The sequence below is a fragment of the Laccaria bicolor genome, genomic scaffold (assembly GCF_000143565.1).
Source record: "Laccaria bicolor S238N-H82 LACBIscaffold_8 genomic scaffold, whole genome shotgun sequence".
Lineage (NCBI taxonomy): Eukaryota > Fungi > Basidiomycota > Agaricomycetes > Agaricales > Hydnangiaceae > Laccaria > Laccaria bicolor.
Window position 1 is genome coordinate 1,456,429 of NW_001889879.1, and position 21,042 is coordinate 1,477,470.

The 21,042-nt window shown below is 48.6% G+C and overlaps 7 protein-coding genes across 7 annotated transcripts; 3 read left to right on the top strand and 4 right to left on the bottom strand.

The window, feature by feature from the left end:
- Nucleotides 1-5: 5 nt before the first annotated feature.
- Nucleotides 6-1,667, bottom strand: LACBIDRAFT_189797 (delta 9-fatty acid desaturase protein; the record flags this gene model as incomplete). The annotated part of the gene is made up of 6 exons (XM_001879546.1): nt 6-260; nt 317-492; nt 546-906; nt 961-1,370; nt 1,421-1,432; nt 1,496-1,667. The coding sequence occupies 6 exons, from the start codon at nt 1,665-1,667 to the stop codon at nt 129-131; spliced, it is 1,263 nt and encodes a 420-aa protein (XP_001879581.1). The 3' UTR covers nt 6-128.
- An 835-nt stretch (nt 1,668-2,502) lies between these two features.
- Nucleotides 2,503-4,703, top strand: LACBIDRAFT_325878 (uncharacterized protein; the record flags this gene model as incomplete). Its single annotated transcript, XM_001879317.1, has 9 exons — nt 2,503-2,701; nt 2,740-2,916; nt 2,968-3,188; nt 3,347-3,511; nt 3,569-3,867; nt 4,039-4,097; nt 4,240-4,334; nt 4,552-4,608; nt 4,668-4,703. 9 exons carry the CDS (start codon nt 2,503-2,505, stop codon nt 4,701-4,703), a joined length of 1,308 nt encoding a protein of 435 aa, XP_001879352.1.
- Nucleotides 4,704-4,790: 87 nt separating this feature from the next.
- Nucleotides 4,791-5,784, bottom strand: LACBIDRAFT_318352 (uncharacterized protein). The gene is made up of 5 exons (XM_001879547.1): nt 5,557-5,784; nt 5,347-5,500; nt 5,179-5,289; nt 5,121-5,123; nt 4,791-5,063 (listed from the first exon to the last, which is right to left on the bottom strand). Exons 1-5 carry the CDS (start codon nt 5,714-5,716, stop codon nt 4,844-4,846), a joined length of 648 nt encoding a protein of 215 aa, XP_001879582.1. The 5' UTR covers nt 5,717-5,784; the 3' UTR covers nt 4,791-4,843.
- A 59-nt stretch (nt 5,785-5,843) lies between these two features.
- LACBIDRAFT_189781 (uncharacterized protein) lies at nt 5,844-8,051 on the top strand (the record flags this gene model as incomplete). The annotated part of the gene is given in 7 exon segments (XM_001879318.1): nt 5,844-6,077; nt 6,131-6,556; nt 6,796-7,010; nt 7,053-7,117; nt 7,139-7,423; nt 7,448-7,522; nt 7,538-8,051. The coding sequence occupies 7 exon segments, from the start codon at nt 5,844-5,846 to the stop codon at nt 7,945-7,947; spliced, it is 1,710 nt and encodes a 569-aa protein (XP_001879353.1). The 3' UTR covers nt 7,948-8,051.
- Nucleotides 8,052-8,696: 645 nt separating this feature from the next.
- Nucleotides 8,697-9,929, top strand: LACBIDRAFT_248522 (uncharacterized protein; the record flags this gene model as incomplete). Its single annotated transcript, XM_001879319.1, has 5 exons — nt 8,697-8,969; nt 9,012-9,244; nt 9,314-9,466; nt 9,525-9,584; nt 9,638-9,929. Coding segments are annotated over 5 exons (1,011 nt in total), but the record flags the coding sequence as incomplete, so codon positions are not given.
- Nucleotides 9,930-12,161: 2,232 nt separating this feature from the next.
- Nucleotides 12,162-15,109, bottom strand: LACBIDRAFT_291064 (aconitate hydratase 2; the record flags this gene model as incomplete). The annotated part of the gene is made up of 10 exons (XM_001879548.1): nt 12,162-12,358; nt 12,411-12,482; nt 12,543-12,949; nt 12,998-13,063; nt 13,120-13,494; nt 13,547-14,468; nt 14,531-14,698; nt 14,749-14,778; nt 14,832-14,940; nt 14,994-15,109. 10 exons carry the CDS (start codon nt 15,107-15,109, stop codon nt 12,329-12,331), a joined length of 2,295 nt encoding a protein of 764 aa, XP_001879583.1. The 3' UTR covers nt 12,162-12,328.
- A 2,428-nt stretch (nt 15,110-17,537) lies between these two features.
- On the bottom strand, nt 17,538-20,537 carry LACBIDRAFT_325881 (uncharacterized protein; the record flags this gene model as incomplete). The annotated part of the gene is made up of 14 exons (XM_001879549.1): nt 17,538-17,651; nt 17,698-17,806; nt 17,864-17,912; nt 18,220-18,292; nt 18,539-18,724; nt 18,864-18,887; nt 18,959-19,144; nt 19,191-19,271; nt 19,325-19,442; nt 19,491-19,627; nt 19,678-19,810; nt 19,861-19,961; nt 20,098-20,206; nt 20,272-20,537. The coding sequence occupies 14 exons, from the start codon at nt 20,535-20,537 to the stop codon at nt 17,538-17,540; spliced, it is 1,686 nt and encodes a 561-aa protein (XP_001879584.1).
- Nucleotides 20,538-21,042: the final 505 nt, after the last annotated feature.

Genomic DNA, 21,042 nt, shown 5'->3' on the forward strand with positions numbered 1-21,042 from the left:
AGCAAAATCGAATAGTGGGAATTCATTTATGAGCCGTCAACATGTGAAAAGTTGTAAGGTTTTCTTTCTGTCTAGTTGCTCAGTCGTGAAAGAACTGCTGCGTATATGCGGTATAATGAGTACCTCGTCTATGATCTAACCATTAGTTCTGCTTGAGGCGTCCGTTGTGCAATGAACAAATGTTGAGATGCTGGAAAACTGAGATGCGAGACTGCCTCGACACCACCAGCTAGCACGCCAACACGCATCATCGAGAGCAGCTAGTTAGAAAACACGTTAAATAAGTTTTCGACGATACTGACCAAACACTACGCACATTGTGGGCGGCATTTGAGTGAGAATATAGCCCTCCAAAGAAAGACGCCGTCATGTCTTTGCCTGAGTTTGTCTCTAAATGACTGCGTCCTCCAGGATGATGGTCCAAGAACGAGGAAACATCGTGGATGAAGCCAGAAACAAGTATCAGTGTTCGAGATTTGGATTCTCTCTGGACTGAACGACGTTAGCTGCGAGGTACTTCAGTTCATGATTGACTGGAAGCTCACATGTCTCCCAAGTGACTACTGGCAGGTTCTCAGATGTTTCTGGCCAGGCCAACGAGTCTTGAATTTTTTTGAGCTTTTTCAGTTGCATGGCCAAGGCTCCTTTCGCAATTTCATTCCTTGGGAAGACGCGGAGATGACTAGCCAGGCCAAGCATACCACAAAGTGCGATGAACCACTTAGTTGGATCGTATTGGTACCAATGGAACGCGTTCCGGTAGTCCATTGGGAACTGGTGATGAAAATTGTGGTATCCTTCACCCATCGTTAGTATGGCTGAAAGAAAATGGTCTCGAGGTGAATGAACGTCGTCGTAGGGCGCAGAACCAAGCCAATGAGCGACCGAGTTGATGCAGAACGTGCTCTATGGTGTCAAAATCAGTATGTCGATAAAACTGGGAAAGAAACGTATGCTGACATGGTGAGCGATGGTCAAACGCAAAGCGAACGCGAAGCATATGCCACCCAACCAGTCGTCCCACATAAAGCCAGGGATAACAGCTGGGAGAACAATCCCAAAGATAGCCAGCAGAACAAAGTAGTGACGATGTTGCCACTGGATAAGAGGGTCATGACGAAGATCAGAAATGTCGGCAGGACCAGATCGAAGGTTAGACTTGAAAACCATCCAACCGATATGGGTCCATAACAAGCCGCGATTTGAGTTGTAAGGGTCGAGGTCGGTGTCGGTATGACGGTGATGAGAGCGGTGGGCTCGAGCCCACCAGTAGCAGGACCCTTGAACTGCACTAGTTCCGCCGGCAAGTAAGAAACATTGAAGTGGGAAAGAGGCATTATAAGAACGATGAGACCAGAGTCGATGATATCCTATGTACGTCAGTTTTGCGATAATGCCGGCGGCAAGATAACAATTGTACCTGCGGTGATGCCTAGAAAACATAATGGCATATCCCGTCAGAACCCCACACAAAGCTCCATGTGCAATTTCTCACCCAACATGGAAAATACATAGTATCCCACAGAGAACGTCACAGTTTCTCGGTAACAGGGCGCCCTCAACAGGCCATAGCAAGCGACAGCAGGTGTCAAGGTGAGGACCGCGACGTTGAACCAGCGTATTCCGTTGGTTTCAGGAAATTTCTGGGTAAGACCTTTCTTGAACATTGATCTTTCGAAGCACAGCAAAGATAACCGATTGTTTATAGGAAGGAAGTGGGGCGATAATAAGCTGCACCTCTTTCGCAGTCCTCGTGTAGCCGTAAGGTGCGGGACGACGAGTATTCGAAGTCCCACGTGCAAGAAATGTCGATGTAAATTTTAAGATCCTCCAGGACCCCTAGATTCCCGTAGATTCTGGGGTCAAGAACAGCCTTCAAGTATATAGAAGGATATCTCCCCCAAACGTGTAAGGGTCCGCTTACTTTTGCCCCTTCAATTGTGGTGAACCGAGCCGTCGGACGCCGAAAGGACCGCCTGGCCTGGTCAGGCAGCGTGAAGCGGCTTTCGAACCATCCGCATGCTTGTTCCGATGGGCATCGGAGAAGGAGGCAGTTGGGGGTGTTATGAGATAGTTTACCCGGGTCACCTAAAACTCGTGTCAATATCAAACCAAAAACACAACGAAGATTGCGTATGATCGCGTACCAAGTTAACAACAAAAGTCTGAAGACTGAGTCAATCCTTCGAAACTACTGCTTCCAGGAGGCTCGTTACAGCAATTGCAAAGCCCATTCTTCCTTTTCATCAAGATGCCGTGGTAACGCGCTTTGGAATTACCTACGACCAGTCACCAATCGCTCGCCATCTAGATTACTGTCCGGTTATTGAAATTGGGCTCCTGGTGAGGCGAAATATTGAGTCAAGGGGGTGCTTCAAGGTGGGTGACACGGTGCATGTAGTTTAGATTTGGTCCAAAAAGTCTGGCGGAACTCGAAAATGCGTTCCTCCGTTCAACGACTCAGAAGTTCGAGACACAGTCAGAATCCCACAGCAATTGTTGATGGACGGGCATGCTTTGTCAGTTTTGGAGAAAGCAAACTCGTCTGGGTACTGGCCGCCTTTCAAACGCAATCAGAGTAGCGGAGAAGAACATGGCAAATACGAAATTAACACGGCCTTGCTCTTGTACCACTTGATTGCCGAGTCTCAAAAACTTGGTGGTACTCTTCTGGATCAGTTCTGGCTTCAGCTCGGAAAATGTCATCCTATGATCAAGGAGAATAGTACGTAAACATAGCCCCGTCCAAAATCTCGCTCATCATCGACGTAGTTGACTACCTACGGACGGACCCTCAGAGCGTCCCGTTCAGTGGTTCATCCAAGGTCCTTTTTTCAGGCGTAGATATAGACAAAGCCGACTTTGAACCAGTGTTGGAGATGGCTTCGGAATACATCATCCGCCTAGGAATCGTGTGTATGTATTTCCTTTGACTTCTCAAGGAGTTAATTATTCACGCCATGATAGTTATGAATCCTGGTGGGCGCGAATCCGGATCCAGCTCGCCGCAGTCTGGCATTGATTTTGTAGACGAGAAGACGGATGAACTCTTGCGCCAGGTCTGCCAGGAGGGCAAGTTTGGTAAACGAAAGCAAGCAGCTCTCAAAGCCCTGGCATGGTTTTGCGTCATACAGTCTTGCCGAAGTTCTGATGATGTTCTCGTCCAGGTTTTCAGACGCGATGGTGATGTGTGTCCCTTCACCGGCGTCAAATTCAGAATGCGTTCCACTGACTACAACGACTTCTCTTCCAATATGGCTTATATCATTCCCAGTGCAATTCAGAATAAGGTTGATGTCAATTTCTCTTATCTATAATGGCTCCTTGGCTTACCCCAGTCCTACAGCCTGACATCATGGATTATATCGCGTTGTTCGCTGGGCCCAAAGCCAGGGATCTTGTCCAGGAATCTTTAAATGGAGTAGGAAATGCGCTCAACTTAGAGCTCAATGCGCACATGACGTATTGCGAACTGCACTGGGGCATTGAAGCCCAGGACCATAATGGAGAGGTGTGGACATCGAAACCCAATATACCGGTCCTAATGTGATTTAATGATCATTCTCAGGTCAAATACATCTACCGGAGAATTCCCTTTACACTTGACAGTGGCCCGGCTATGAACAAGTTGCTGGACGGTGACCAGATTTTCTTTGGAAAAGGCAAAAATGGACAAAAATTCGGAGGAGGTCCTCTGCCGCTTCTTTGCAACATACGGCTGGCAGTGGCTCGCGTCCTGAAATTAAGTGGCGCAGCGAGCGTCATTGTGCAGATAAAGGAAGCTGCTGATGATATTGACACCCCTCGGTACCTTCTCCCTCCCAGTGACTTTCTTGAAATCTTGGATGCGAAGCTGCGGCTCGTGTGGTAATAATCACCTGGCGTTCTCCTTGCCTCTTCTTACTGGTTCTTGGGTTCTAACAAGCAGCGGCCGTGAAATGGAAAAAGACGCTTCTTGTTCACCACGATTCCAGGGAGACAAACGAGTCTTTGATGACCTCCTTCACAAGCTCTCTCTTTAGGATTGTCCCTTTGTAGGCACAATCTCTGGCTTCTCGGGACACTCGATTTTCCGAGAGGATGGTGGTGCAAGCATGGTAGACGAGGTTTACCCCTCGCTCAGTGGCCTGTTCCCCGGCGGGGATCATGATGTGCTGGACACTTCCTTATGGGGCCACCGTCGACTACTCAACAAATTTTGTATTTTATCTTCTTTATGTTATGAAAGTAATTTCCCAGGTTGCAAACGGCGCAATGCAGGCCTCAAGTCGCCTAACACACCAACGTATCTCGAGGTCTTAAGAAACGGTGGCGCAAAGGTCAATGCTGAACTTGTGAGGCTTACTTCTACGACCCGTCAGCGGGAAGATTGACGTGTACGTTCTATCCAAGGCCGCCACGATTGTTTGTGTTCAACTTGTGTTCAACCTCCTCCTTCCTACTACCATTCAGTTTACAAAACAACCGGCTCCGATCTGGATCCGGCACCTTATTGCGCAACCTAAGGACAATTCAAAGGGTATCTACTCAATATGTGTACCAACGGTGTAGACTTTGGTACAAACAAAGTTCCTCAAGTATCCTATTGTTGACAACGATGGAGAATCGGTAAGTCAGATGGATGATTCTCAGGTTCTTCTCGTTCTTTGAATATCTCCACTTTTCAGCTTGTTCGCAATGCGAGGGTCGCCTCGACACGCTGAGGGGCGACGAAGGTGCAAAGGGCCACGTCGTCGATGCCCTGGGGTGGTATAAATACAAGTAGACGCTTCATAGCACCGTATCGTGTCCTTCTGCTCGTACAGAGCTCCACAATGTATAAGTAGTAAAAAGAAAGAATACATCACGCTGAAACCGAGGGTTTCTCATCGTCCCATCCGCCTACGCCTAGTTTTCCTCGCTGCCGCCAAAGTTTATCGGGGGATAACTTGTGGAAAGTAATTTCATTGGACACCTTTCCACCCAATGAAGGATGGCCTGTATCAAACAAGGCAGATTCGGACTGCGCCAACGAAGCTGACTGGACCGCCAGAGCAGCAAATGACTGCGTTGATTCGTGATATCTATGTAGAAAGAGCTGGGTGCTCAGCGACAATTTAGCAGGTCGAGAAAGCACGCACAACCTAGCTGAAATTCAGTAAACATAATAAAAAACCATACGTGCGTGAAGATATTTACCGGTAAGCCTCTTTATTTGAGCAATCGTCCGCTTGTATTTGGTCAAGGGCATGCCTCTTGAAGGCGGCTTTAACCCAGTGAAGGACATCAAATACGTGATGTTCTTTTGGACTAAAAGAAGAGAGAGAGGTTCATCAAAGGTAGTGGAAGTAGACGTAGCTCCCTCACCGCCATGGACGGAAACGGGGAAACAGGCTGAAGGTTCCATCCTGCGATATCAAAGGGTGAAAGATGTCTGTTACAAACTGAACAGTAGGTGGGCGCTCAGGATAGTTAGGAGGAAAGGTAAGATTGAATTTGAGGATGGCATCAGCGTAATACCCTGTCATGACAGAAGATGAGAATGCCACTGATAAAAGCTCAGTATAAAAAACGCACCTTGATGAACAAAGAATACAGCGTCCCACAGGAACAGACTCGCCGTCGACGGGACGACATACATTCCCATAGGACAATGTCCAGCATGCCTTAGGGATGCATATTCAAGAGATATTGCAGTACGTGCTATCACGCTTTCTGGAGGATTTGTCGCTGTCATGATGGTAAAGTCATAGATCGCCGTTGGGGAGGCGGAACACGTCGAGGAGACGAAAAGGGCGTGTGGCACGCGGCAAGGGAACTTGATTGTGACTTGATCAATTATTTTTTCACAGATACGACTCTACATGGTCAAGCCAACTGACTACGAAATTGGGCCCTCGCGAATCGTATCGGGGCGCTATCCGCCTCCAGGGACGAACACCTACGCCGATGCCATACGCGAACGACGCGGCGCACGCGGGATCACCGCACTCGATGGCAACTTGCTTCACTTTCCTGCCATGGCTGGCGGGTACAACACCTTATTGGGTGCCATTAGGGATAAAGGCTCATTGAGCGTCGACATCCGAGAGCTTATGGTACGTGAACGCGGATGACGATGGGAACCGGTGGCTTTTGATGCCTAGTGCAGATCCTACGCGTTGCTGCTTTGAACAACGCAGCCTTCGAGTGGATCCAGCATGAAGCCGTTGGTCGAAAAGGTGGACTGACCAATGGGCAGCTGTACATCATCCGCGATGTTGATACGCCGTTACCACTCATGGAGGGCATACTCACTCCCCTCCAAGCCGCTGCAGTCGCGTTTACGGATGCAATCACCAAAGACGTGTCAGTGCCGAAGCAGACGTCCACAGAGCTCATGAATCAGCTACGGCGTTCGTTAAAGGAAGCCGATGCAGCAACGGAGGAAGAAGAATTGAAGGCAAAGACGGAGGATTTGTACGTGGAAGCGACGATGGTGGTCGCTGCGTATAATATGGTATCGAGGTTCTTAGTGGCCACCGATGTAGGCGGTCTTTCTGATTTGGAGGTTCCGTGGCCTGTCGATGTTGAGGAAGTGGGTACTTGTTCTCCTCTTTTTCTGCCCCGTGGCCATCTCGTCATGGTTTTTCTTTTCTTTCTCAATCCAAGATCAAAATTCTGAACTGACTGCTTTGCCTTTCCGCCTCCCTTTCTTACAACCCGGATGTCTATTTCAACCGAATTTTCTTACTCAAACTCCGGAAACTCGCCCCCCCCCCTTGCGCTCCCCTTTATTGTCTCCAACCGTCTTTTATCCCGCGTCTCTTCCAATAGCAATTGATACCCACCCCATCATACCCCTCCCTTCCTTTTTCCAACTCTAACTCAACCCATTCTCCTGCATCTGGAACGAGCACCACACAAACCCACAACCTCCACATCCGTACCATAACAACCTCACCTACCGCCCCATGGCTCGTCTTTGCCAACTCCCTCCTCACAGACAAGGAGATGTGGAATTTGGTGCTACCATTCTTCCTCGATGGAGGGTTTACCGCTCTGCCCGACGATGGACCTTGTCAGCAGAACAGAACAGGTTATAATATACTCTTACACTCCCAACGCGGACATGGGTTATCCGAGTTGCCCTCTCAACGTCCTCTCGATGGGGGGGAAGACGAAAGACGAACAACCATTCCGCTTCTAGCAGCTGACATTCATCACCTTATATCAACCATTATCGGTGGTCGAGCTCAAAGCGAGGATGGCCAATCTCATTCCCCAGAAGTTCACATCATTGGCGTCTCCCAAGGTGGCGCAGCTGCACTTGCTTATTACGCCCTTTACGGCTCCTCTGCCACTGAAGGAGTAAAAGTGAAGAGCATCGTTGCATGCGATACCGCGCCACGGACGCCACCAGGAAACGAAGTGGCATGGGAGAACCGAATAAGCATAGCCCTGGGTTATCCTGTCGAGGGGGAAGGAGACATGTACGCTCGAAAGGTCGGCATGCCCAAGCTTGCAAAGGTCACGCTACGCAGGTGGTTCCCTGCTGGCTCGGGTCTTCCTTCAGGAGGTGGGAGTCCGTTCTTGGAAGCGAGAGAAGCATGGTTGGGGGATATGGTTTCCCGTACGCCAGTAGCAGGGTTCGTAGCGGGTGCACGCGCATTAGGGTCATACGACATCGCCCTGCCTCCTCCTCCCTCTCCTCTTCCTCCCTCCCCTCTTCACGCAGAAGCTCCAGTAAAAGAATCGGAATCGGACGTCACCCGCGTGTTGCTCCTTGCAGGCTCTCTCGACGGAGCCGGGAAAGTTGGCAAGGAACTCAAGGCTTTCGCAGAGCATTGGGCTGATAAAGCTAGGCAGGAGGTGGTGGAATATGCTGAAGTTGAGATGGCGGGGCACTTGCCGATGGTTGATATGCCTGAGAGGTTTTGTAAGGTATTGGGGGCGTGGTTGGTGGGGGAGGGTGGCTTGGGAGAGTAAAATTTCCTGGGGAATGGAACTCTAAGTGTACAGTACATGCCAATATTTTCATGTAGGGGGCCATTAGGATACCAGGTCCATGATAATAAAGAAAGTCCTGATCAAATGTGTGGTATGAAACTCGATGAAACTTGATCAAAACTTCGACCGTAACCTCCGCACAAACTCTCGTCAACTCTTTGGACCTTGAAGCTTGAAGCTTGAAGTTTTATGACGGAAAATACAGCCCTTTTTTGGCGTTTGTGGTGCTACGAACATCCAAGGACGGGCCACACTCACCGTAGGGGCAGGTGGACGACCCGTGATAAGGTGATTAGAACCCGAATTCTTGTTTAATTCTTGTGCGAAATTGAGGCTGTCACCGCAGCCCGATTCCTGCTAGGCCCCCGATTATTCTCCGAGTCATAAAGGATGGCCAAACGCCGGGGATCCTCGAGAACCCGACAGCCCACTTCAAAATCGGGTTTCCTGTCGACGAAAAACATGATTTCATCTGTTCCTGTGTTCGTCGCGGTGGTGGGGTGCGCTTTATACACCTATGCGAAAGGTGGCGGAACGAAAGCTTCATTTGTACTGCCACCACAATCAGTGGTATGAGCCCAATTTTGTTTTTGATGTGAATCGTCATACTAAACCCTTTCCCCCAGTTCATTGATCCTCAATCATACGCTGTCCTCGGTGCAAATGGCTCTTTCCGTGAATCGTCGTTCTCCGAATTCTTCAACCCGACCTCCACAAGTTCTCCGTTTTTCCAGATCTTTAATGAGGCTTTCTTGACGATACTTGGATCTAACCCATCTATCCACGAAATTGCATCCAGCGATACGTTCGCATTTGCGCATGAAGCACCGATATACGTCTCGGAAACTGACGAGGTTTTCTTTGCGAGCAATGGAGGTGGGAGTTTAGGGCACAGCGATATCAACCACAACAACGAAGTTGGTAAAATTAGTATGAAGGATGTCGAGGTCGCCCTGGCGGCAAATTCTTCTGAGATCAACGTTTCTGTGACAGAGGTCGGTGTGCACCCCTTCAACTCTAGCGGAACCTGACTGTCATCTCAGCTTGTCCTCCCAGACACGGTTCAAATGACAAATGGAGGCACAGGACCCTACAAATCCAATTTGCTTCTTGCAACATCCGGACGCGGCGACCTTCCGCCCTCACTTGTACTCGTCAACCCCAAATCTCCAAACAACGCCACCGTGCTGGTAGACAACTTCTTCGGACGTCAGTTTAATTCCGTGAATGATGTCAAGGTACACCCCAGTGGAAGCGTGTTTTTCACGGACCCGGAGTGCGTTTTCATTCAGCATCCAGACCCATCAGTCTGAGATCGTAACTAATTTGAAGCGTGTAATTATAGCTACGGATATCTCAGCCATTTCCGACCTCTGCCACTACTTCCAAGCCAAGTATACCGCTTCGACCCTGCGACGGGCACTGTGCGCGTGATTGCGACTGACTTTGACAAGCCTAATGGGATTGCCTTTTCTGCGGACGGCAAGACAGCCTATATGTAGGTCATTCATCCCATGATCACTGTTATACTTAGCTTACCTTCCGATCGTGTTTAGAGCGGACTCTGGCGCTGCGGGCGGGTTCCTTGGGAACAACCAGACGCATCCTGCCACTCTGTAAGTCCGCCCAAACAGCTCCAACAACTCACCTCATCTGACTCTCTTCACAGATTCGGTTTCGACGTCTACCCAACCACACAAGCATTCACCAACCGCCGCGTATTCGCATATATAGATGCGGGTATTCCAGACGGCATCCAAGTTGATCCTCAAGGGAATGTTTATGCTGGATGCGGCGACGGTGTCCACGTATGGAACGATAAGGGAACATTGCTTGGAAAGTTTTTCATTGGAACGACATCATCCAACGTGGTCTTTGCTGGAGATGGAAGACTGGTTATCCTGGCGGACACAAAAATTTTCGTTGCGAAGATCGCAGCGAAGTCGCCCTCACTGCACTGACTGCGCTGAACATTTTTTTTTTCGAAATTTGCCGGCCTTTTGGATGTCATAGACTCATGGAACACTGGAATGAACACTCTGTACATACTTGAACTGCATACTTTATTTCGTTTCGACGGTGACTCCTCTCGGATTATTCCGAGCTAAGCACTACATCAATGATCAACGCGCTTACTAGCCAACTTGTAGCCAACTGCTCCAAACTTCAATTGCAATCGCAACCTACTATTCCAGAAAGACACTTCGTTTCCAATGCCAAAACGGCTACGAACATTCAATGGCCTAGATGGTGAGAAAGTGTCTGCTCTGTTTTCGGATTCTCTGCGGGATATCAAGAACGGGAACCCTGGACACTGCCCTGTATGTTTGGGTGGATGTCTCAGGGCTTTCTGCCATTCTAGTAGCCTTGGCTCGTACATTTCTCCGGAGAACATCGCCATTCTTCGAGAGCATCACCATACTTTGCTGGACAGCTGTATGTTATTTTTGACCCTGGAACGTCCACTCGACGAAATCAACGGTTTCGGCGGCAACTCTTCAAGTTGGATTGCATGTCGTTGTGATTTCAACAACCCTTTAATTCGGGAATTACACATGGATACACCTCCCATGCCACCCATCGATTTCTTCGTCGACAGGTTGGTCTGTATCGTTTACTCGTGCCTTCAACCACTCGGAGAGAAGGGAAGCCCTAGCGTGCACAAGGTTGAAAGGAATCGAGAAAAGGCTGCTCTGAGCGGCAAATATGTTCTTTGGCCAACCAGGCCACACGATCTTTTACCATTTGAGCCTGGTTCATCGATACGCGCCCTTGGAAATTGGATGACGCGTTTTCCAACTCCTCTTATGATCGGTCTCTTGGCATCTATGTTGAATATCTGTAAACGAAGTATGCTGCCAGCACTCATTGACTCCGCCGTCATTCCAGAAATAGTCATTCAGATGTCGCAGGCCCCATTCAAGGTCTGGTCTGAGAATCGCCAGCAACCACTCAAAATGCGAATTCAAATCGCCACCGCTTGCCTTGCTGATGCCGGACATTGTGCTGCATTCTTCCACCGACTTCTATCCACCACAGATCAGCACGAATTGGCCAAGTTCTGTTCCGGTCGTGTTGACTCCATATTTCGTGCGGTTCAAATGTCCCTTGACAATGTATCAAATCTTGCAAGTCAAGTAAATACCCCAGATGCCACGGGTGATGCCCCCTGGATCGAAACGTGTTATTTGTCCATTGGCTCTTCTATTCACAATCACCTGGCGCTATCATTCAGCGGCTATGACTCAAGAATAATCCATGCCTCGTTGTCGCGCCTGAAGGAACGACATGATGTTAAGGCATGCTCCTTAATTCAGACTCCAAGTGAAGAAATATCCTTCTGACGGAGTCTCCTTAGTATATGGCCTATGAACTGCTGATGTTGCTGGCCCATCACGAGCGGTGTTTTTCTCCAGGGTGCCGAGAAACCTATTTTGGCGCTGCGCGCAAATTTTCATTTTGTGGCAGGTGCGCCCGTGTGCCATTTTGCTCGAAGGAATGTTTAGCAAGGGCGTGGAACTACCCCAAAATCCCCCATAAACTCGTTTGCGAGAAGCTGAAGCTGATCGGCACAACCATGAAAATACCTTCGCGACCAGAGCCACAAGACCGTCCCGAATTTGAAAGCAGACTTCAAAAGGCAGGGATCGCAGACTCGGTATTGGCTGATGTCGTTTCTCATTTGGGCAAACTCGTCAGGGAAACTTCTACTGCCTTTGATCGGTATGATGCTACTTTTTCAAACATTCATTAAATTCAATTCGGTCAGATATTAAAGAACAACTTTGGCCACGAATCACTTAGTCGGATAGCCTCATCAGCCAACCCCTTTTCATTGTAAATTTTGAGAAGAATCGATTTCGTCACAGCTTCACATCCGGATAGCCATCAGCTAAGTTGCAATTATGGTTTAGATTTGAGATAAAAAATATATGTTCAGCGTAAGTTGAACTAGACAGATTTGACTTAAACTGAGTCGACTTGGAATGATGTCCGTTCAAGGTACATAGATACAGCAACTTCGCTTTTCTAAAGTTTTCTAAGCCCTGGCGGTCGGTGCCCATTTCTGAGAGGCCACGAATTCAGCTCCTCTGGGACAGGACCTTGGCCTCTACTGGTTCCAGGCGAAATTGTGCGAATATCATTCTTTCTCAGGTTCAATATCGTACAATATAATGATGATCTAGGACAATTAGAAATACACATTACAGAGCATGAAAAAAAATAGAGGCCTCAAGATCAAATGCCAAAGAGGGCAATGAATACTTCGAGAATTGATCCCGTGAGGGCTTGTGGTCAAGCAACGCCTTTAATAAACGTTCAAGCTTGATCACTTCTTTATGTAAGGGACAGAGTTCCTTCATAGTCTTTCCTTGGACTTCGCAGCCATCTGAACAAATGGAATCAGCGTCACGGCCAGGAAATGTATTGGGTCAACATACCAAGTTGAGCGCAGACCCAGCCTTGAACCATTCAATCTGGCCCTCATTGAACGAATGGGCCAAAGAAAATTCCTAAAAATCAACACCACATCAGAACCCATCCACATCGTTTTTTTAAAAAAGAAAACCAACCTCCTTGGTCCCATCCTCATGCTTAGCAACAAGCGTCAAATTCTTGCCCGGCGCAAAGCTCTCCAACCCCAGGATATCCACCCTATCCGAAGGTCGGATCTTATCATAGTCCGCGGGGTCTGCGAACGTAAGCGCAAGCATACCCTGCTTCTTCAAGTTCGTCTCATGAATACGCGCAAACGAGCAGACGATGATGGCGAGGCCACCGAGGTAGCGCGGTTCGAGGGCAGCGTGTTCGCGGGACGAGCCTTCGCCGTAGTTGGAGTCGCCGATGACGACCCATTTTATGCCTTTGTCGCGGTAGTATGCGGCTGTTTGGGGGACGCCTTCGTATTCGCCTGTGATTTGGTTTTTGACCTTGTTAGCCTCGTTGTTCTCGGCGTTGATAGCGCCAATGAGGCAGTTTTCTGGATGGAGTCAGTGTTAGGTTTCTGGAGAGGTGGTGGATGGCGTACGTGAGATGTTCTGGAGATGACCACGGTACTTCAACCAGGGTCCACCAGCACTAATGTGATCAGTTGCTGCACGGTCACAATAAGTAAACGCCAGGAGTAAAACGACCAAGATGATGACTTACTGCACTTGCCCTTGACCTTAATCAGGATAGGAAGATCAGTAGGCGTCTTTCCATCCCAAGCCTCGAAAGGCTGGAGCAGTTGGAGACGGTCGCTCTTGGGATCAACAGCGACGTTGACAGCAGCGCGGTCTCCAGGGGGAGGCTGGAAAGTCTCTTCTCCAGGATCGTAGCCACGGGGAGGCAGCTCATTGCCGGTAGGGTCAGAGAATCGGAAGGGTTTGCCGTCAGAGCCAACGAGGGAGTCAGTGAGCGGGTTGAAGGAGAGCCGACCGGCAAAGGACATAGCAGTCACGATATCGGGAGATGTGACGAAGGCGTGGGTGGCTGGGTTAGCGTCGTTACGTCCAGTGAAGTTACGGTTATAAGAAGTAATGACTATAGCGAACATCAGTTGGAGTTCTCGTGAGTAATTATGGGAGATACGAACTGGTGTTAGGTTCGCCCATCTTGACGTCTTTCCTATCCCATTGACCAATGCAAGGGCCGCAAGCGTTAGCGAGGACAACTCCACCGACACTCTCGAAAGCTTCGATTTGACCATCTCGTGCAATAGTAGCGCGCACCTGCTCCGAGCCAGGGGTAATTGTGAATTTGCTCTTGAGATCGATACCGTGCTCAGCAGCCTGTTTGACGATGGACGCAGAGCGAGACATATCCTCATACGACGAGTTGGTGCAGGAACCAATGAGCCCAACCCTGATCTCTTCTGGCCAGTTGTTTTTCTTGGCCACTTCCGCGAATTTGGAGATGGGAGTGGCGAGATCCGGGGTGAAGGGTCCGTTAATATGGGGCTCAAGTTCTGAAAGGTTGATATTGACAATTTGGTCGTATTCCGCACCCTCGTCAGCCTTCAAATTGTGAGCAAACCGTTTAGCATATTTGGCAATGTCCTCGCGCTTGGTAGCCTTAAGATAGTCGACCATGCGATGATTGAATGGGAACACGGAGGTAGTTGCACCAATTTCAGCGCCCATGTTGCAGATTGTAGCCATACCCGTGCAAGAGAGAGACTCAATACCAGAGCCTTTATATTCCACGATAGCGCCAGTTCCGCCCTTGACAGTGAGAATGCCTGCGACCTTGAGAATAACGTCTTTTGGGGTTGTCCATCCGCTGATTTTGCCGGTCAAGTTGACTCCGATTACTTTTGGGCATTTGAGTTCCCAAGGAAGGTCGGCCATGACGTCAACAGCGTCCGCACCACCAACACCACAAGCAACCATCCCCAGACCTCCAGCGTTGGGAGTGTGCGAGTCAGTGCCGATCATAAGACCACCAGGGAACGCGTAGTTTTCGAGGATAATTTGATGGATGATGCCAGAGCCCGGTTTCCAGAAACCAAGACCGTACTAATAGCAAAGGGAGTTGAGTAGAATCTATTGAAGCGTAAATGTTATATCTTGAGACTCACTTTAGCAGTAGCAGTCGCCAAAAAGTCGTAAACCTCCTTGTTAATTGAGATTGCGCGAGCTAGATCCTTTTCCCCGCCAACTTGGGCTTGGATCAAGTGGTCGCAGTGGACGGTGGTCGGAACAGCAGCGGTATCCATACCCGCTGACATAAATTGGAGAAGGGCCATCTGTGGTGTTGGTTTAGCATATAGAAGTTGTACCAATAGAAATGTTTTACCTGCGCGGTCGCATCCTGGCAAGCAACTCGCTGCAACAGAGTTGCTTGAATAAACAAGACAATAGTAGAAACGTGGGACGTACGTCTGGTCTAAGCTTCAGGTAGCTCACCCCCCGTTCAATGTCCTGCCCATGAGGGTCATCAAGATGACCGTACACAATCTTCTCAGACAGTGTCAGAGGACGGTCGAGCCTGCAACCGCCAAACATTAATCCTCGGCTAAATAGTTAGGGCAAGACCCGAACCTCTTGCGGATGACGGCCAGGTTATCCTCAATACGCTGGTAGTTGATGAACGCGCCTTTTTCAAATAGCGACATGGGGACTTTGGTGTCTCCAATGCGTGGAGCAGCGGTGGCCATGCCTGCGGCCAACCGCTGCAGTGCACGGACTGCATTTGCGGTTCTGGAAGAGAGGTTGAGCATCGTCAACGACGACTATGAGGCGAGTCTCAGCAGAGGATAAGAATAACGAGGAAAGGTTTCAAGGATCCGGCATTTTATGGGAACGGAGGCAGACGGAGGCTGTTAGATTTAGCCAATCAGAAACCCTGCTTTATCCCACCACACAGTTGACATTCCGCTCGGCTTTGATTATCTCCTTTGCAGCCAACGCCGTCTTTGACGTATGGGTCAACGTTCTCCAGCTCAATGACAGTCAATGGCTATCGCGGCTTCGCTTTATCGGCCAACGCCACATGTTAGGAACTTGGAAGGGGAACACGCCACCTTGATACATAGTGCACATGAGCTATGACTTCACTCACTGCCTTGAATCATCAGTATGACTCCTCCCCAACAATCATCCACGTTCCTCGCATCCAAAGCTGGAGTTCTGGACCTATCTGTATGCCATACGACTTTCATGATCATGCGGATCCTGGAACTTTGTCGACAATCAGCCAATCAGGGTTACCCAATCATCTTCAATCACCTCCAGGCGTTGCTGTCAACATGCAGGCACAACTGTTTCCAGAACATAGATATACGGCGGCTGATACTTACCTAGCCCTATTACGACAGGTCCCGTTAGCAAGATTCACAAATATCACCGGAGCCAGTGTTCTTCTTGTCGCATTTCAGTTGCCCAGTGGTTTCTCTTCCCCAGCTTGAACGAGTCCCTCGAACGTTTGATTGCCCATACTTTGTGAAGCTAGAGAAGGTGGAACGACCGTTGAAAGTAAACAAGTGCCCCTCGGATTATACGTCTTCATGCACTTCCGCGATCATTTTCTCTTGTCGGTAGTATACATGTAACATCACAACTCTTTCTCTACAATCGTCCTTGTCTCTTGCATGAGGTCCTCGATATCCTGTACTAACGAGAGACCCATATCTGCCTTTTCCATCTTCCTGGTCTGAAGCTCAGATGCCTTCGCAGCGTAGGTAATCGCAAAAAAAATTCTCGACGGTGATCATCTTCTGTAGAGTCGGTGTTTTCTGTCCCTGGACCCTTATACCAAGGGATAGGATTTCAATGGGCAGTTTTTTTACAACCAACAAATAGCACGACTCTAAAAACTTGCTATAAAATCTTACACTCTTCGCTGATTGGACTGATATTTTTCTAGTCTGAACATACAGCATATATAGAGTTACTTATACATATGGACATTAGTTATAAAATTAGCCGAAAGCCGTAGCGCGCCTGCGGGCGCGCTACTTGGTTATAAGAGGGACAAGAAAGCATAATGATGAGTCACACTACTACTAGCCGAGACTCAGCAGGAACGCACCAGGCCAAATTTTTTTGGGGAATATTTGGACTCCCAGGCCGTCTCGGACGTCTACATGTGAAACCATCTGTGATGTCACGAGGACAGACCAGATAACCAGTCTTAGTCCACTTTATGAAGCCTCCGCTCCATTACTCAAAAGACCCTACATCGTAGATTAGAATTTAGAGGTGCTGCAATCACAACTCGGCTAGTTTTACCTGCATGCGACCTGCCTAGGAAAATAAAACGATGATGGTGACGTTGAAGTACATGGCGTGGAGGATCATTTCCTGAAAGATTTACGAGATTGGAGATCAATGGCTGATGCGTAGTAACACTAACAGGACTTACTGATGTTTGCTGCAGCTTGACGATATCACCGCGAATACCCGCCAAATTATCGTCCAATAGAAACTGAATTTTTTCTTCCTGGCGTACATGATATACTGGTTGAGTGTTGGTAGGGAACGACGCACACGCATCCCACGATAGTTTGTGTTAGGTATACTATGACAGATGAAGGTGCCGTCATTGATAATAAAATTGCTCGCGTTACAAAAGAAACCTGGATTTTCTTCGTGAATGTTACAGCCGTTTGCATAATTCCGTGAACACCAAAAATTCTTTTTCTGGGCGTGACGTGACTAGTCACGTGACTAAGCACAGCTTTCCCTTGCTCTTTTCAGAAGTTCAGACGGTCCTGCCGCCTGCGCCTCGTTCTTTCGCGTCTCGACCGGCGAAAATGTATAAAAAATATCCCTCCTCAATTATGGAAGGCATACTGGTCCTTTTGTCAAAGGATTAGTTATATTTTGCCATGTTCTCAGCCTTTGTGCATGACTTTTCAAACAAGCCTGATAAAACAGTGGGCCAGGTCTTTATTTAACCCCTCTCCAATGCACTAAGCCACCATAAGTATGTAGCTCCAGATCTTCAGGTAGTGAAGGTGTCATGAATGTAACTCTTCACTTCATTTTGAGCCATTGGCACAGTTATCAGAACGCAGGAAAATGTCTTTTTTGGGCAGGTAAGTCACGTCACGCCCAAAAAAAGAATTTTCGGTGTTCACGGAATTATGCAAACGGCTGTAACACATATAATCGCTTAAAAGCAGCAGAAAGATCACCTCCAGGAGGCAAGATGTAGCTTCCAGCTGACCGAGCCATAGAAAAAAATTTCTGCAGAATCTGTGGTAAACCATAGAGGCAACACCCAGTGATAACTTGGACGTACTTTGAACAGCTCCACAAATTTGTCGAGCTGATCACTCAGCGACTTTTCGACGTTGTGATCCATCGGACGGCCCTTCTGGGACAGGTGTGTCAAATTCGATCGGAGAAGCCTAGTAAACGAAGTTGGCGTTGACAACCCATTAGTTCACCATTAAACAGGGACATACGACGTGTAGGCCTCCACATATTCCACCAGAATTGTGTTCATCCTCAGCGCTGTAGTTGGTGAGAGACATTGTGCTTCTGCCAAAATCCATCTCGACAATTCGATCGTTGGGAGTAGGATATCTTCTCCATCAACGTCTCTCTATCAAAAAGTTTAACCTGGAAAACCAGTCGCCAACTACAGACCGAAATCATACCTTTATAAATTGCTCGATCTCTCCATTGAGATCGTGTATTGTTTGTATCAAAGATTCAAAATGAGAGGCCGTTTGCTCGGGATCAGCAGGAGGCCTGCGGCGGGCAGGCCTCCCGATCAAAGACATAGCAATGGGCCTCGGGGAACGCCCCAAAGACTCACAACGATGACGAGCCAATGATGGCAGCCTTTGAATTGGATTTGCGTTGTAGAGGTTATAAACTGGGGGAATCAGCTGTCAAAGAACGAGCACAAGGAGAAAGAACTTGAAATACTGATAGGCGCCTTTTTGTGTTCATCGCCTTGGCACGAGGCGATGCTGGCGTTTGCAGCTTCATAGCAGGTGGCTATGCGCATTTGGATTGCCCATACTTGGTGGAGCTAGAGAAGGTGGAGCGGGCAAGGTTGAATGTGAACAAGTCCTCTTCATGCACTTGACCAATTCTCTTGTCAGTAGTATACATCACAGCTCTTTCCCCACAATCGTCCTTGTCTCTCGCATGAGGTCCTCAATATCCTGTACTAATGAGAGACCCATCTCTGCCTTTTCCACCTTCCTAGTCAGAAGCTTAGAGGCCCTCTCCTGCGATTTCTTCGCATCGGCGTGATAACTATCTTCATCTGCCATTTCAGCCTTCGCAACGTAATTGCAAGACGGAAAACTCACCTAAAAGTATATCATCGTCCTTGCTAGTTGGCGCTATATTTGCAAGGGTCGCGGAACGCAAAAAGGTTTCTAGCTCGTGACCTCGATTGCAGTTTAGTTTTCCTATGGCGGCGAAGCGGAACAACGTTGCGCAACTCACATTTTCTGATGAGCCTTTCAACCTCTTTCACAACGAACAACGTCTTCTGAAAATCCATTCAAAACATCTAGATTATGCAAAGTTGACAGACTCACAAAGTTTCCCCGCATGCCAACGGTTTCCCTTACGGAGAGCGCAAACTGTTCACAGTGATCATCCTCTGCAGCGGGAAGTGCACAAATCAAGCCCATCAGTTGGTCGACGAGTCCGTCCTTCTTCGCACCCTTCTCCTCGAGTGAAGACCTGATAATATGTGACGTAGTTTCCATGAAAGTGGAAATCTGGAGAGTTGTTAGCATCCATCACGCGTTACCTCAAGGTACTTACAACACGAATATGGTGCTCCGAGACAAAGGTCAGGGCGTTAGATTTATCCAGTTGCAGTTGAATCTGTTGCACTTTCGCTTTCTGGGTTGCCCATGAGTCAATAAGGTGCCAAAGGAAGGTAATCAATAACTTACATTTCCCTCTTCTATATATTGGAGGTCTGTCTTCGTTATCACTGGCTGACTAGCCAACTGGCTTCGATAACGCGTCTTCCGCTTTGCTCGTGTACGAGCCACTGCACCTAGGTCCTCTCTATTATTTTGCATTGGAATCTGCGCAAGTCAAAGGGAGGAGTCCTACATCGTAGCATCGGCATCGGATCCTGGCTGGCGTTTTGAAACGGCTTCCTTCAGCCGATGAACAAGTTCTGTCTCTGCTTGACGGTTGTTCCGGTCTTGAATTAACCGTGAAAGTCGGATGTGATACGCCTGCCAGTTCTAGGGCAACCGTAAACCACTAACCACTGCAAAAACGCGTGATTACCTACTGCAAGGGTCTCCCTGGTATGGCTTGTCCGTGTGCGAGTAATATTAAGGCGGAAACCATCAGAAAGTGGAGCATTTGTAGTTGGCAGGTTTGCCGTTTGCCGCACAGGCGACTTAGAGTCCTGCATAGCTGTCCTAACGGTCTAAGTGTGAATTCATCGCTCAGGCCAATACCAGAAACGTACCTCAGATCGACGAGCAGCCTTCCCAGCTCTTCAAACCTTTTGACCCTCAAGGACTCCCGCTTCTCCAAAACTTGCAACATCATTAAAATCTTTCTCTTCCTCTGTAAATCCGCTTGTTTCGCTTCAACACTGTGTTCTATCCCCCAAACTTTAGTATCACTCAGCAAACGCAGAGGGTTTCAACACACGAGAGACCTCGATCAACGCCATCTTCTCGTCTACCTGTCTCCTACATACCTCTGTCGTCTTCCGAGCAGCAGAGAGCACAGACGCCGCCTTATCCGCTACAGAACGCAGCGCGTCGTCCGGGCGTCTGATGTTTGACTTCTTCCGTTCTTCCCGCATACTTGGCGAACCAAAAGTTACTTTCATTGTTCAAGACGCGAAGCGATTGAAACCACGCGTACTTACCTGTGGATCTGCCCCCTTAAACGAGCAACCCCTTGCCTTCCCTTCATGTGCTCGTTGATAAACAGAAGAATATCGGCGAACGGCCCAGTAAAGACGCTCGAAAACTCTTCCTGGCTCAGATGTGGCGCACCAAGAGCTTGTAGCGATGACTGTATGCGAGCAGCGCGGTCGTCCTGTATCTCTGGGCCCGTTGATGGCGTTGGGCTTTCGGTAAATTGTCGGTTCCTTCGTTTCTCAGACTTGGACTTGGGTATCCTCGACTTCATCTCCTTCAAAGGCGGATATCCGATGCACGAGCTTAGAGCCAAGAGAGCTAGGGGCAAAAGGTGTATACGTCATGTGATCTATCTCCGTGCTTGGTACACCAGTGTTCAAACCAGTTCAATGACTTTAGGAAATTGACAAAAGCACAGCATACTCTCGTTCTTCTCTCTTGTCGAACAAGTTGCACGTTCCATAAAGTGTTTCCCTTCATTCCCTACTCCCCGCGAAACGTCAAGGCAAAACAAGATGACCGAATACGCGTCATTTCACCTCATTGCTGCACACATGGTCGATCTTTGCCCAAATTCGGCCTTCCCAACACAAAAAAGAGGCCAACGAAACACGCCCTTCAAGTTCGGTGGCTGTGAATGTCACTCAGATGTCATACTTTGAAAGGCCGAATCCCCATATTCGACTACCTTGTCCAAAAATCGAAATATATACTGTGGCGCAACACGCGCTTCCATAGGATTCAATGACGCTGGCGCTCGAGGTGTGTCCGGAGGT

Excerpts from the sequence above, each read along its gene's own strand:
- LACBIDRAFT_318352 (XM_001879547.1), bottom strand. The coding sequence starts at position 5,716 with ATGACAGCGACAAATCCTCCAGAAAGCGTGATAGCACGTACTGCAATA. Across the intron at positions 5,501-5,556 it reads TGTATTCTTTGTTCATCAAG|GGTATTACGCTGATGCCATC; the intron begins GTGCGTTTTTTA and ends CTGTCATGACAG. Across the intron at positions 5,290-5,346 it reads CCCCGTTTCCGTCCATGGCG|TCCAAAAGAACATCACGTAT; the intron begins GTGAGGGAGCTA and ends CTCTTCTTTTAG.